Source organism: Myxocyprinus asiaticus, chromosome 31 (genome assembly GCF_019703515.2).
Source record: "Myxocyprinus asiaticus isolate MX2 ecotype Aquarium Trade chromosome 31, UBuf_Myxa_2, whole genome shotgun sequence".
Lineage (NCBI taxonomy): Eukaryota > Metazoa > Chordata > Actinopteri > Cypriniformes > Catostomidae > Myxocyprinus > Myxocyprinus asiaticus.
The window spans coordinates 23,504,410-23,517,090 of record NC_059374.1 but is presented as its reverse complement, the minus strand read 5'-3'; the positions used below and the strand labels follow the sequence as shown (position 1 = coordinate 23,517,090).

At 38.5% G+C, this 12,681-nt stretch overlaps 1 protein-coding gene across 1 annotated transcript in view; it reads right to left on the bottom strand.

The window, feature by feature from the left end:
• Positions 1-1,087: 1,087 nt before the first annotated feature.
• LOC127422376 (out at first protein homolog) overlaps positions 1,088-12,681 on the bottom strand; it is a 31,626-nt gene continuing 20,032 nt past the window's right edge. The window contains exons 2-4 of the mRNA XM_051665853.1: positions 6,133-6,267; positions 4,128-4,308; positions 1,088-3,831 (exon numbers count right to left, since the gene is read on the bottom strand). Coding sequence (XP_051521813.1) covers positions 3,563-3,831; positions 4,128-4,308; positions 6,133-6,267 — 585 coding nt within the window. The 3' untranslated portion in view covers positions 1,088-3,562. The remainder of the gene's footprint in view (positions 3,832-4,127; positions 4,309-6,132; positions 6,268-12,681) is intronic.

Genomic DNA, 12,681 nt, shown 5'->3' with positions numbered 1-12,681 from the left:
CGGCTCCTTAAAGGAAGAGTATATTCCGGGTTCAATACAAATTAAGCTCAACTGACAGCATTTGTGGCATAATGTGGAATACCAAAAAAATAAAAATAAAAAATAAAAAAATAAAAATTCGACTCGTCCCTACTTTTCTTTAAAAAGCAAAAATCAAAGTTACAGTGAGGCACTTACAATGGAAGTGAATGGGGCCAATTTTTGGAGAGTTTAAAGGCAGAAATGTAAATCTTATCATTTTATAAAAGCACTTAAATACATTTTTCTGTTTAAACTCATGTATTATTTGAGCTGTAAAGTTGTTTAAATCGTTGTTTTTACAGTAATTTTAGGGTTTGTTGACATTACATCAAGTTTATATAACTTTACACAGAAAAGGTTAGTAAGCAATTTTATCACACTAAAATCATATTAACACACTTATTGTTTATCTCTTTGGCTTTACTTTTGAAACAGTGAGTATTTTAATGTTTACGGATTGGCCCCATTCACTTCCATTGTAAGTGTCTCACTGTAAACCACATTTTTGCTTTTTTTTAAAGCAAGGGAGGGACAAGTCAAAATTAATTTTTGTGGTAATCATTATTATGCCACAGATGCTGTCGATTGATTGAATATTCCTTTGATAGTAGAGTACCATACTGTTATGTAATTTTAATTAATTGATTTATTTTTAATGACATGGTGGCTAACACCAAGTTTCCACAGTTATATTGTAATAACATGACTGCATTTTGTTTTAGATAAATTATGGTTACCATGGTAAAATATAAGATTTATTTGTCGACTTCAATATTTTTTTTATTTTTTTTAGATCTTCAACTCTTTTAAACAAGAGTTTGAAATGTTTGTTTTAATCTAAAATATTAAATTTGTCAGCAAACAGATGGATAATTGGTTAACGCCTCATAATTTATCATTTTTTTTTACATTCAAATATTTGTATTAAACTTTGATTCAGTTATTTAGAAATACTTTATTAGGAAATCTGAATGTACATTACCAATACTTTTGTAACAAAAATAACTTGCTTAGCTACTAAAGCCATTCAATGAGACAGGTTATTACAATTGTAGAAATAACTTTTATTTAAATTTACTTCATATTATGCTCATAATCATAGGAAAATAGTTTTCATACTTTATTCATTACAGCTTTATCCTTAAAAAAAAAAAAAAAAAAGAAAATCAGTATACACTGCATCACCAAAGGCACTTATATTCCAAACAATGACTGTTGGTTGGTGTGGTTTCAGTTACTGAGATGTTAGGGGGAGGTATAATCTCAAACTACACTTTTAACATAACACAAACAAAAATTGTATAAATCAATTTGAACATTTTAGTACCATGAACTACACCCAAGTCAAATGTGGTATGTAAAATGTTAAAATTCTCACTGTGAAAGAGGCATATCATGTGTTGAAGGTAAAAGAAGGGAATTATGGATAAAAATGATAAAACACAGTTTTTCTTCATGATAGTGCTCAGCATGTGGATTTGGTCCTGTTTAATGAAAGCAATTTCTTAAGCTGAGAAATCTTTAATGGCATTTAATACCACACAAACGGCTGTTCCTGCTTAAAAATATATTAATCAAATTTAAGAAGGTTTTACAGCTCTGCTGATGTTCTGAGGTTCAAACTGATATTGACAGTAATGTTGCATAACCAGAAGATGGCAGTGTTGGCTATACAGCAGCGAAGATCTAAGCAGAAGTTCTATAAGTAAAGGATAACTATTGCCTTGTACTTCTTTCTCTGCATTTTCACGTCTCTGTGTTTTGTTAGAACATACACTTCACTGGACATGTTACTTTGGTTTCCTTGTGTTACTTTTGCAAAGTTTACTGTTCCCAACTGTAGTGTATATAGCTACTTATCCATACCTCAAATTGTTAACTTTGTTTAAACAGGGACACACTACATAACAGAGCTCATATTGATCCCAGTGGTCCTTAAATTATACGGTTATGATACCATACAATGCAAGCACAAATACACAAGTCTGTCCATGTGAAAATGAACACTCATACATACATACACACGCGCACACAGTCGTTAGAATCTCAAATTGTTGCCAGCATTAAGACTTGAGGTGAAATAATTCACATGATTGAATCTGACGGAATCAAATGAAAACAGAATGATTCAACAAATAGTGTTTTCCATCTGTACCAACATAAATCAAAGCATATATCTACAATGAACGTAATACAGTGCCCTTAATCTAACAGTCAGAACATACTATCAGCATACAAGGGAAATGAGCATGAAAAAAGGGCATTTTATCTGAACATGTGCACTGTGCTTAAAGGTACATTTCACCTAAAAATAAAAATTCTCTCATCAACTCACCCTCATGCCATCCCAGATATGTTTGACTTTTCTTTCTTCTGCTGAACACAAACCATTTGTGTGTGTGTGTGTGTGTGTGTGTGTGTGTGTGTGAATATTTCAGCTCTGTAGGTCCATACGGTGCAAGTGAATTGGTACCAAAACATTGAAGCCCAAAAATCACAAAGGCAGCGTAAAAGTAATCCATAAGACTCCAGTGGTTAAATCCATGTCTTCAGAAGTGATATGAAAGGTGTGGGTGAGAAACAGATTAATACTGAAGTCCTTTTATTTGATCAATCCCCACTTTCACATTCACATGCTTTTGTTTTTGGCAATTCGCGTTCTTCGTGCATATCGCCACCTACTGGGCAGGGAAGAGAATTTATGGTAAAAAAAGGACTTAAATATTGATCTGTTTCTCACCCATAACTATCATATCACTTCTGAAAACATGGATTTAACCACTGGAGTCTTATGGATTACTTTTATACTGCCTTTATGTGCTTTTTGGATATTCAAAATGTGACCCATTCACTTGCATTGTATATACCTAGAGAGCTGAAATATTCTTCTAAAAATCTTTATGTTCAGCAGAAGAAAGTCATACACATCTGGGATGGCATGAGGGTGAGTAAATGATGAGAGAATTTTCATTTTTGGGTGAACTATAAGTGTCTTCAATCATCTTCCACTGCAAAATAAATAATACCAGTTTCTAAAAGGGAAAAAAAGGAAATTGGCAACCTGACATGATCCAGGTAGTTTAAAGATTACATCTTGTTACATACTGACTAATTCACAGTTTGCTTATCCCAAACTCACTTGGGTCTGCATTTCAAGAATCACTTTTTTTATTTATACTTGATGGTAAGAACACGAATAGCTACCTAAATCCTACTGACCAGTTTGGATGCAGAGCCGACCATGAGACGTACTGCCGGACTGACAGTTCCCAATAGTGAAAAGCCTGGCCGACTGCTCTGAAGAAACAAAATTAAGAGCACTGTGCCACTCAAATGCCATAATGACAAGTCCGCCTTTAATCATGGCCCTATCAATCCTCTGTCCACCCATTCATTTGGAAAAACACAATTTCAATGTCACACTTCTCGGTGTAGAAACTCTATGAGTCTGAAGGCTTTGAGGTGAACAAACCCTTGGTAAAGGTCACATTAAATACATTTTTCTAGAAGCATAGTCTTAAAAGAAACCAAGCATGTTGCTCTAGGTCTCTTCCTCCCATAGGCACAGTTGTTTGTGGGGTACATTGTACGTAAACTGGTAGCCCTTGCTGCAGCTTTTAATGCCACATTTATAAGGGTTTCCCCGACCAGAGACGTCCCTGTTGCGACAGTATTTCAGCAGGCAGGGGAACCACTCCAGTCTGAGGTTGTAGCTACAGGAGCAAGGCTGCCACAGGTCCTTAACTGTCCCACAGCTTTGCAGGCCTGGCACCTCCACTGCTTGGGACTCGAACATGGAGCCATCCATGCCTACACAGAGAAGAATAGGAAATATTATTTATTGTAGTTAACGATAATTTTGCTTTAAGCTATGTAAGTCAGTTAAGAGTTACAACTGCAGATGTGTTCTTATTGCAACATTAATGCATCATCTGTACTAGGTTAGTTTACATTAAATAAGATTTCCTACAGATTGAATGGATATTTCTCCCCAAATTTCCACATTCGATGTGGAAAAGGGCTGTATAAGTCTTTTAGACCAGTGATATATTTAAGTCTGTCGGGCTTGGTAAGATGTAATTAAGGGACGCAGTAAGCATGCTTGCCTCTTTCAAGCCAATGTTTGACGTCAGCCTCGCGTGTGTACACGGCCTCCCGGGCGACGCTGCACATGTTGTGGATGTGGGCGCTGAGCTGCCACGTTCGTGTCAAGTTGACCACTACATCCATGCTCAGCATCTCTGTGCTTCTTTTCTCTTCCGCTGTGCGGATGGCTTGGGGATTTTTCTGCAAGGTTAGTAGGATAAAAAAAGGAAGCTTTTAGTGTTAGTAGTAGCATCGTTCTTTGAAGCTGGATGTTTCCAGTCTTTTGTCACACCTTTCATTCATATTCACACTTTCAAGACTTCACCTGGCCTCCCAGGACCTACTCATCAAAAGCCTTTTACAGCCTTGTTCCTCTGAGATCTCCCATTTAAAACATCACACCCTATAATACTTATTCAGAAATGCCGTTAACCCATTTGTAACAGGGGGGATTAAAATGGGAAAGGAGGCGGCGGGAACCGGACGAAAGTCATCAAAGTAATATTTTAACAAAAACTTAAACAAAAAGACAAACACACACACGGCAGCTGCGTGTGGCTCTCTCTCGAACTGCCGCATCTGGATCATCTTTATCCCTCTCCTCGGCTGATTAGCTAGATTGGGGGCCCTACCCTCCTCCTCGTCACACTATGATTTCAACTCCCACCAACATCTACGCTGCTCAGTCACTTCTGAGTCTTAGGCCTTGGCTATAATTCCATTTACTTCCATTCAGGAGTTTAGACCCATAAATATGTCTTTATATTCCTTCAGATTCGAATTATACAAATGCAGATATCTCCAGACCTCCTCACACATGCGCTCTTGACTTGCACATTCACTGTTGTTGTCTTTAGCTTCATCTACTGATGTTTAGCGGTGATTACATTATCTTCTAGCACTTCTTCGTGACAGCAACACCTCAAATGTGAGTGTTGCCACCTTGTGGGCCCACATTTTCCACGTGTCGTTCAATCTCGTGCAATGTCAAGCGCTCAGCCAAAGTATACTCTTTTGACTGTGAGCCCAAAAGGATGTTTTTGATGCATGAGCACTATGACTGCTTTGTATACTCTTCAACACAATCAACGGCAGGCGCATGTGCAAATGACGCACAAAGACGTGGACCATATGCATGTCTAGAAAAACTAGGTTGCACACAGACTGTACTGTGCAGATGATGAAGTTTGCATTATTCCCGCTGTGCATACGGACCACCGAAGTATACTTTGGCCTTAACTTTACAACCTTTCCACCCTAATGACTAGGACAAGACAGAACTCCAAACTGTGCATGCAGAACTCCAAAGAAAGCTCTGCAGAATCGCGAAATCTGTCATTCATAAAAGTTCTACACATTGCCCACCCTTTGCATGTTTGTTTATTAAATATTTTGGATAATTTGATAAAACTTTCAGCTACCAATAAGAGTATAGTATTCTCCCTTTCCCTTTCAAGGCAAGTCAGTCCACTCGGCGACCACCTTTGGAATTTTCCCAGGCAGCTTGTTTCAGTGGATTCAAGCGGCATAAAAGTTCAGCTCCTATCTACTTGAATGAGGGAAGACAGAAATCTAAAAAAATGGATGGTCAAGATTACAATCAAAGAACATGTTTAAAATCAGCAGTAAAATCTGACAACAATGTTATCATAAATTGTGCTTCCTTGGCTCAGATCACATGAAAAACACTTATTTCCAAGACTGGTCCAGCTAATGCGCATGCACATTCTCGAGTCAACTGACAGGCCTTTTCTGTATCTAAAAGGTGATTGGCTCTTTAACAAGTAAAGCAGGACTTCCTTTTCTACACCTGCCATACTGGGTGTTCTAATTTCTCCCATTTATTTTCATAAAAGTGGTCCGTCTCATCAAAACTGTCTCTGATTTAACACATTTTACACGTTTATATCCCTTCCACAGAATTCTGCAGATCTTCCCCAAAGTCTACAGATTCCGTCGGGGCCTGAATGACTACTCCCTCCCCTTTTAGCAGCCTCTGAGGGGACCTGGGTGAAACGGACTGACCTGTCGGAGTCTGGCCATGGACTCACTGGGGATGATATCATTGTGGTTGAGGCGTGTGATGAAGCAGAGCGCCTGGTACTGGCTCTGCCCTCTCTCCAGCTCTCCCAGGATCAGCGCCCGAAAGATCTTCACATCCTGAAAAAAAAAAATTAAGTTTACATTTATTTATTTGGCAGATGCCATTATCTAAATAAACTCGGCCTGTGTGTGTTCTCTGGGACTCAAACCCATGACCTTGGCATTGCTAGTGCCATGCTCTACTAGTTTAGGTACAGGAACTCCATCCAAATATGCCACACCTTCATTCTATTATTGACGTATCACAACAAATAATAAAGTCTTGACATTGGCTGTGTGTGGCTTCAACTTCCTCTGCATTTTATTCTGTTTGCTACTTAAATTATTGGTTTACAGAACTTTAGCAATTCTAATTTAGCCCCTGACCTTCATGCTTACAGTCAGATCCCCATTAGAAAATGTTTATAGCATATCAGCCCAGAACAACAGAAAGACTGTATATTTCAACACATCATTGGGTTGCTATTGGCAACTAAACCAGAGCTCTGGCAGCACCTCTGTGCCTATAAAGACTTCCATGTAAAGGCATTATGGGAAACCCCAGAGAGAAGAGCAAGGCCACAGACCCATCTACCCATTCATCAGCAACTCCTTGCTCTGGCATCACTATGGCTCTGCCAGCAGAAGAGACACTTTCACTCAAACTCAGACACCAAATAAAAAAAAGAAAAAAAAAAAAACACACATTCTCCTTACACCCTCCTCTTCTGTTTTTCACACTGTGGTGTCAAGCACAGAACCAACAGAAGGGTGCAAGCTTTCAGGGTTGCGCTCGAGACTAGGAGGTTTTCTTGGACAATCAAAACAAACAAGCCCAAGCTGTCTTTGAATGTGCTCTGGAGCTCTCATCCCATTCTCATTCTAGAACCTTCCATCTGGTTTCAAGAGTTGGTCAACCGTTGGTGATTCAAAATGTTCTTTTTAATATAAAGGGGGGAAAGAAAACCTTAGGCAGATATTATTTGCAACCCCAACCCTAGTGCAAATAATGGTAGCTATTATTTGAACCCCGGTCCAAATAGTGGCAGATGCTATTTGAACTCCAATTTAAATACTAACATACAGTATAAGGCCATCACTGCAGTGTGTTTTAGTGTCAGTTTATTGTATTTGGAGTCCCACAAAAAACCTACACCAAACCCTACCCCTAAAACTACGAAAATCAACAATGGTTTTACTAAAGTAACCATACTGTATTATATATACAATTACATATTGTACCATGTACCATGGTATTTTTAGTAAAACCATAGTAACCACTAAATTAACCATGGTTACTACAGTCATGGTTATTACTATAGTAAAACCATGGTTAATATCTGTTTGAGCTTAACCCTACCCCTAATCAAAGGAGCGAAACAATCTAGAAATGACTGATACGCAAAAGAGAGCCAACATTCCTCACGCCTCAGACAAGGAAGAAAACCAGTGCGACTGACGGACCCCACTCATTACCCTGAATCAAACCCTTCTCTGAACCCATTGACACTGTGAGGATCTTTAGAATCATTATGTTCATTTTTATCTACTCTTATAAGCAGTATTAAAGGAAATATTAAGAGTGGAGACAGGAAACAGGATGGACACAAGTGTGGGACAATAGAGCGTAACAGTGCCCGCCCACTTTTTCAGGAAGTATTTTTTCCCATTCATTTTTTACATAGGCTTTTCATTAAAAACCTCCATAAAACAGTTGTAATCCATGAACCAAACGCAACCAGCTCCGAGGTAAATCACAACATTACAATCTTTATTTTGAGGAAAAAGTATTTGAAAATCAGATCAAAACACAAAGGTACAAGACTGTGTACTTACCGTCTTTCACGAGGGTATGAACTACAGTGATGTAAAAAAGTATTTGCCCCCTTCCTAATTTCTTCTATTTCTAATATTCTTCAAATTGTTTTATATCTTCAAACGAGATATAACATAAAACAAAGGCAACCTGAGTAAACAAAAAATACAGTTTACAAATATATATACTTTTTATTGAAGCAAAAAAGTTATCCAACACCTATATCACCCATGTGAAAAACGAACTGCCCCCTAAAACTTAATAGCTGGTTGTGCCACCTTTAGCCTCAACAACTGCAACCAAATGCTTATGATAACTGGAGATCAGTCTTCCACAACACTGGTGGAATTTTGGCCCACTCTTCTTTGCAGAACTGCTTTATTTAAGCCACATTGGAGGGTTTTCGAGCATGAATTGCCCGTTTAAGGTCCTGTCACAGCATCTCAATCGGGTTCAAGTCAGGACTTTGACTAGGCCACTCCAAAACTTTAATTTAGCTTCTTTTGAGCCATTCAGAGGTGGACTTACTCCTATGCTTTGGATAACTTGGTCTTGCTGCATAAACCAGTTGGCCTTGAGCTTCAACTCACGGAATGATGACTGGACGTTCTCCTTTAGGATTTTCTGGTAGAGAGCAGTTTCCCTCAATTATTGCAAGTCACCCTGGCCCTGAAGTAGCAAAGCATCCCCACACCATCACACTACCACCACCATGCTTGACCGTAGGTATGATGTTTTTTTTGTGGAATTCTGTGTTTGATTTACGCCAGATGTAACGGGACCCCTGTCTTCCAAACAGTTCCACTTTCCACTCATCAGTCCACAGAACATCCTTCCAAAAGGTTTGAGGATCCTCATGGTGTGTTTTGGCAAAATTCAGATACTCCTTAATGTTCTTCTGGGTTAGCAGTGCTTTTTTTTTTTTTTTTCGCCTTGCCACTCTTCCATGGATACCATTTTTGGCCAGTGTCCTTCTGATAATGGAGTCATGAACAGTGACCTTTATTGATGCGAGAGAGGCCCACAGTTCCTTGGATGTTGTCCTTGGCTTTTTTGTGACTTCCTGGATGAGTTGTCGCTGTGCTGTTTGAGGAATTTTGGAAGGTCGGCCACTTCTGGGAAGTTTCACTACTGTAACAAGTTTTCTCCATTTGGAGGTAATGGCTCTCTCTGTGGTTCTTTGGAGTCCCAGAGCCTTTGAAAAAGCTTTGTAACCCTTCTCAGACTGACGTATTTCAATCACGTTTTTCCTCATCAATTCTGGAATTCCTTTCGACCTTGGCATAGTGTGCTACTCGGTGAGACCATTTAGCAAACTTCATGCTGCTGAAAAAGATCTATTTAGGTGTCAATTTGATTGAACAGGGCTGGCAGTAATCAGGCCTGGGTGCATCTAGTCCAGCTGAACCCCATTATGAATGCAGTTTCATAGATTTGGGTATTTAGTAACTAAGGGGGCAAATACTTTTTCATACAGGCCCAGTTGGTATTGGATAACTTTTGTGCTTCAATAATTTAATTGAAAAACTGTATTTTGTGTTTACTCAGATTGCCTTTGTTTTAAGTTAGATTTTGTTTTTATTTCTGAAACAATTTAGTATGAGATATACACAAAAACAAAAGAAATCAGGGTGGGGGCAAATACTTTTTCACAGCACTGTACAAACCCTTGAAGCATTGCAAATGATGTAACAAAACAAAAAACGATGGAAACCACTTGGTTCAGTCATTCACAGCGTGTGACTGGAGTGGGCAGTTGCTCCTGGGCACGTCGTGCGGGCTATGTTGGCCGCTGTTCTCTGATTGGTGGATTTCTCTCTCTGTTGTATTATGGGTAATGTAGTAATTCTGCTATCAAACATGATTTTTAAACAATGAAGTGTAAATATTGAAGACTGATGGCTTCAAAAGAAGCTTATGTCAATAAACAACCTCGGAGCTCATGGTAGTTCTGTCTTTAAAGGTTTATAAGTTATCATTGCAAATAAATTAATCTATGGAAGAAATGAATAGGAGTTTTACTTCTGGAACCCGACTGTTGTGCTGTATAGGTGGACGTTGAGTCACTTGCACATAAAAGCTTATTTGGACCGTCATTACTATCTGCACCACTGCAGCAATACAAATACAATACAAATGTCAAAAATGTCTATTGTTCCAACAGACTACTGGGGTGCAAATAGCTACTCTGTGTGGCAGGTGCTATTTACACCTTGGTGCAAATAGTCACTCCTTTAATAATTCCTGAGGTGATTTACTGAGGTGTGATCGCTTCTCTCTTTGTGTTTGCATCCGGTTGGACACCTTGATGGTGCCAGCAACAGTATCTAAGGGAAGTGGGGCTTAGTGGAAAGTCTGCCACATTACAAAGGACACAAATTTATATTAGAAACGATACACAAAATAGAAACACAGCAATTAAAAAATACATGAAAATTGCAGTTGAGACATTTCTATATATATATATATATATATATATATATATATATATATATATATATTTAACCAGCATATCACCCACCCCAAAAAGAGCTGATCTTGAAGTTTTTTGAGAACTTGAGGGGGAAGCCACAGGAATTTATGGAGGCTAGATTAAATTAACGGAGGAGGCAGACCTGGTAGAATTAACGCTCGTGTGACAGAACAATCAGAAAACACAAGAGGGGGTAGTAAGCATGTAGCTGTTATTTTAAGCTCAGACACTATAAGGACCTCCCAGTCGGCAGAAAGGCCACTTGGTTTAAAGAACGGAGAGAGAAAGAGGTATTGGTGAGGGGAACTGCTCTAGGCACTTAATTATAGGGAAGTGTTGGTGTCACTCCTTTGCAACCACCTTGATGACAGCAGGGAGAAACCCAGCAGCAAAGCAAATGGGCTACCATTCCCCTGTGCAAGCTGACAATACACAGGTAGACCATTCACACCTGCTGACGTGCAACAATCGCACTATAGTTTACAAAGGTTGAGCTGATATCAGTAGCTCAATCATTGATTTCGCTTTACACCTGCCCTTTATCTTCACTGCTTGTCAATTTTCTTTTTTTTCTTATCTGGAGTGTGTATCTTTTTCATTGTACCACAATTCCGAGAGCTTGGGGTCCTGTTACAATTCTCTCTGGTTGACCCCATTCCATGTTGGGACATGTCTAAGCCAGGTTAGTGGGTAAACACTTCAGTCAGGCTGGTCCACAGTTCATCTCTCCAATTCTTGAATCTCTCAAAAATAATAAACACAGGTTACTACATACTCATCCATTGAGTTCCATACCTTGAGCAGTTCAACCAAAATAGTCAGAAAAGGACCAGATTAGAGACTAAACATAAATTTTGGCATAACAGAGTTTATTTTGACAGTATTAAAGAAATGTATGCCATCTCTGAGAGCAAAGCAAACATTAGCTTCTGTTCCTGGTCTGGCTTCCTGCTGCAGGATCACAGTGTGTTTGTTTGGAATATGCTGACGTCTAACTGGCTGCTACAGCAGCGGCGCAAGCACAAAGCTTGGCACTATTCACACACTTCCAAATGCTGCCTATTATACCATAAAATCTGCCATCATAGATAGAATGTTGATTGTTATCACCAACAATAAAGGAGATGAAAGGTTATCGTTGCTGTACCTCCAAGCTTCACAGGTGAGATGAAGGCTGATAAGACTGTAGACATGAATGGAGTGATAGGTGGAGAACTGTGTAGAAATATTTCCTGTTGGCTGGGGATGCTATTGGCCTCAAGTGACCATTGCTATTACCAATGCATACCATGCAATTCACACTGCATTAGGAAATGCATGTTATATTATAACCGGTCCTTGTGTAGAGTCTGCATGACTTAATCAAAACACATTTGATCAAGCACATCCTTAAAATTAGGCCTACTTATAAATGGATAGTTATGGCACTAAAATATGATTGGATAAGCTATGTTTAACCTGCGACATCATATTCATAGCTGCGGGAATTAGAGGTGCTGAGGGTGCTGCAGCTCTGTTGGCGTTCCAGCCCACCCTGAGAAATGCTGTCAAAATAGTGTATGCATGAGAAATTGATGAAAATTCATTCATATTATTTGAAAACAGTCATATTCTGTATTAATGTCGTTAACAAAAGGAATGTCGAATATGTATAGGAGTATTTTTATTTCATAAACGATAACAAAGGCGACAAGATAATGATAAGAAGATAATGACAAAAATGTAATGATTTTAACTGAAATGTCTTTACCAAAATGTGAGAAAAAAATTATACTGAAAGAAATTAACAGTGCACTAACAATGTTTTCAGAGAGAATAATCAAGAAATACAAAAAGATCTGATCACCAATCACCTGTCTAAAACACGGAAAATTTGTAACAGTTCCTAAAACGATTAACACCATAACTTCTAAAAAGATAATGCTAATACTAGCTAAAATTTTATACTCTTTAAATGCATGCTATTATTTCAGAAAGGCAGGTTTTCACAAGGAAATGTTCGTAGAAACCTTTCAATAGATGTTTATACATTTTTCGAAATGTACTAATAATTGGTTAACGTTTTTATGCCCCCCCCTCATAGCTACTCATGGCTCATTGCTTTGTTTTGTGCTGAAGGTTTAAACAGATTTGCAAAGAACAATTGCTCTTTGGATCTGGATTTGTGGTTTATAAAAGACTAGCCTCTCAACGTCATGTTTCT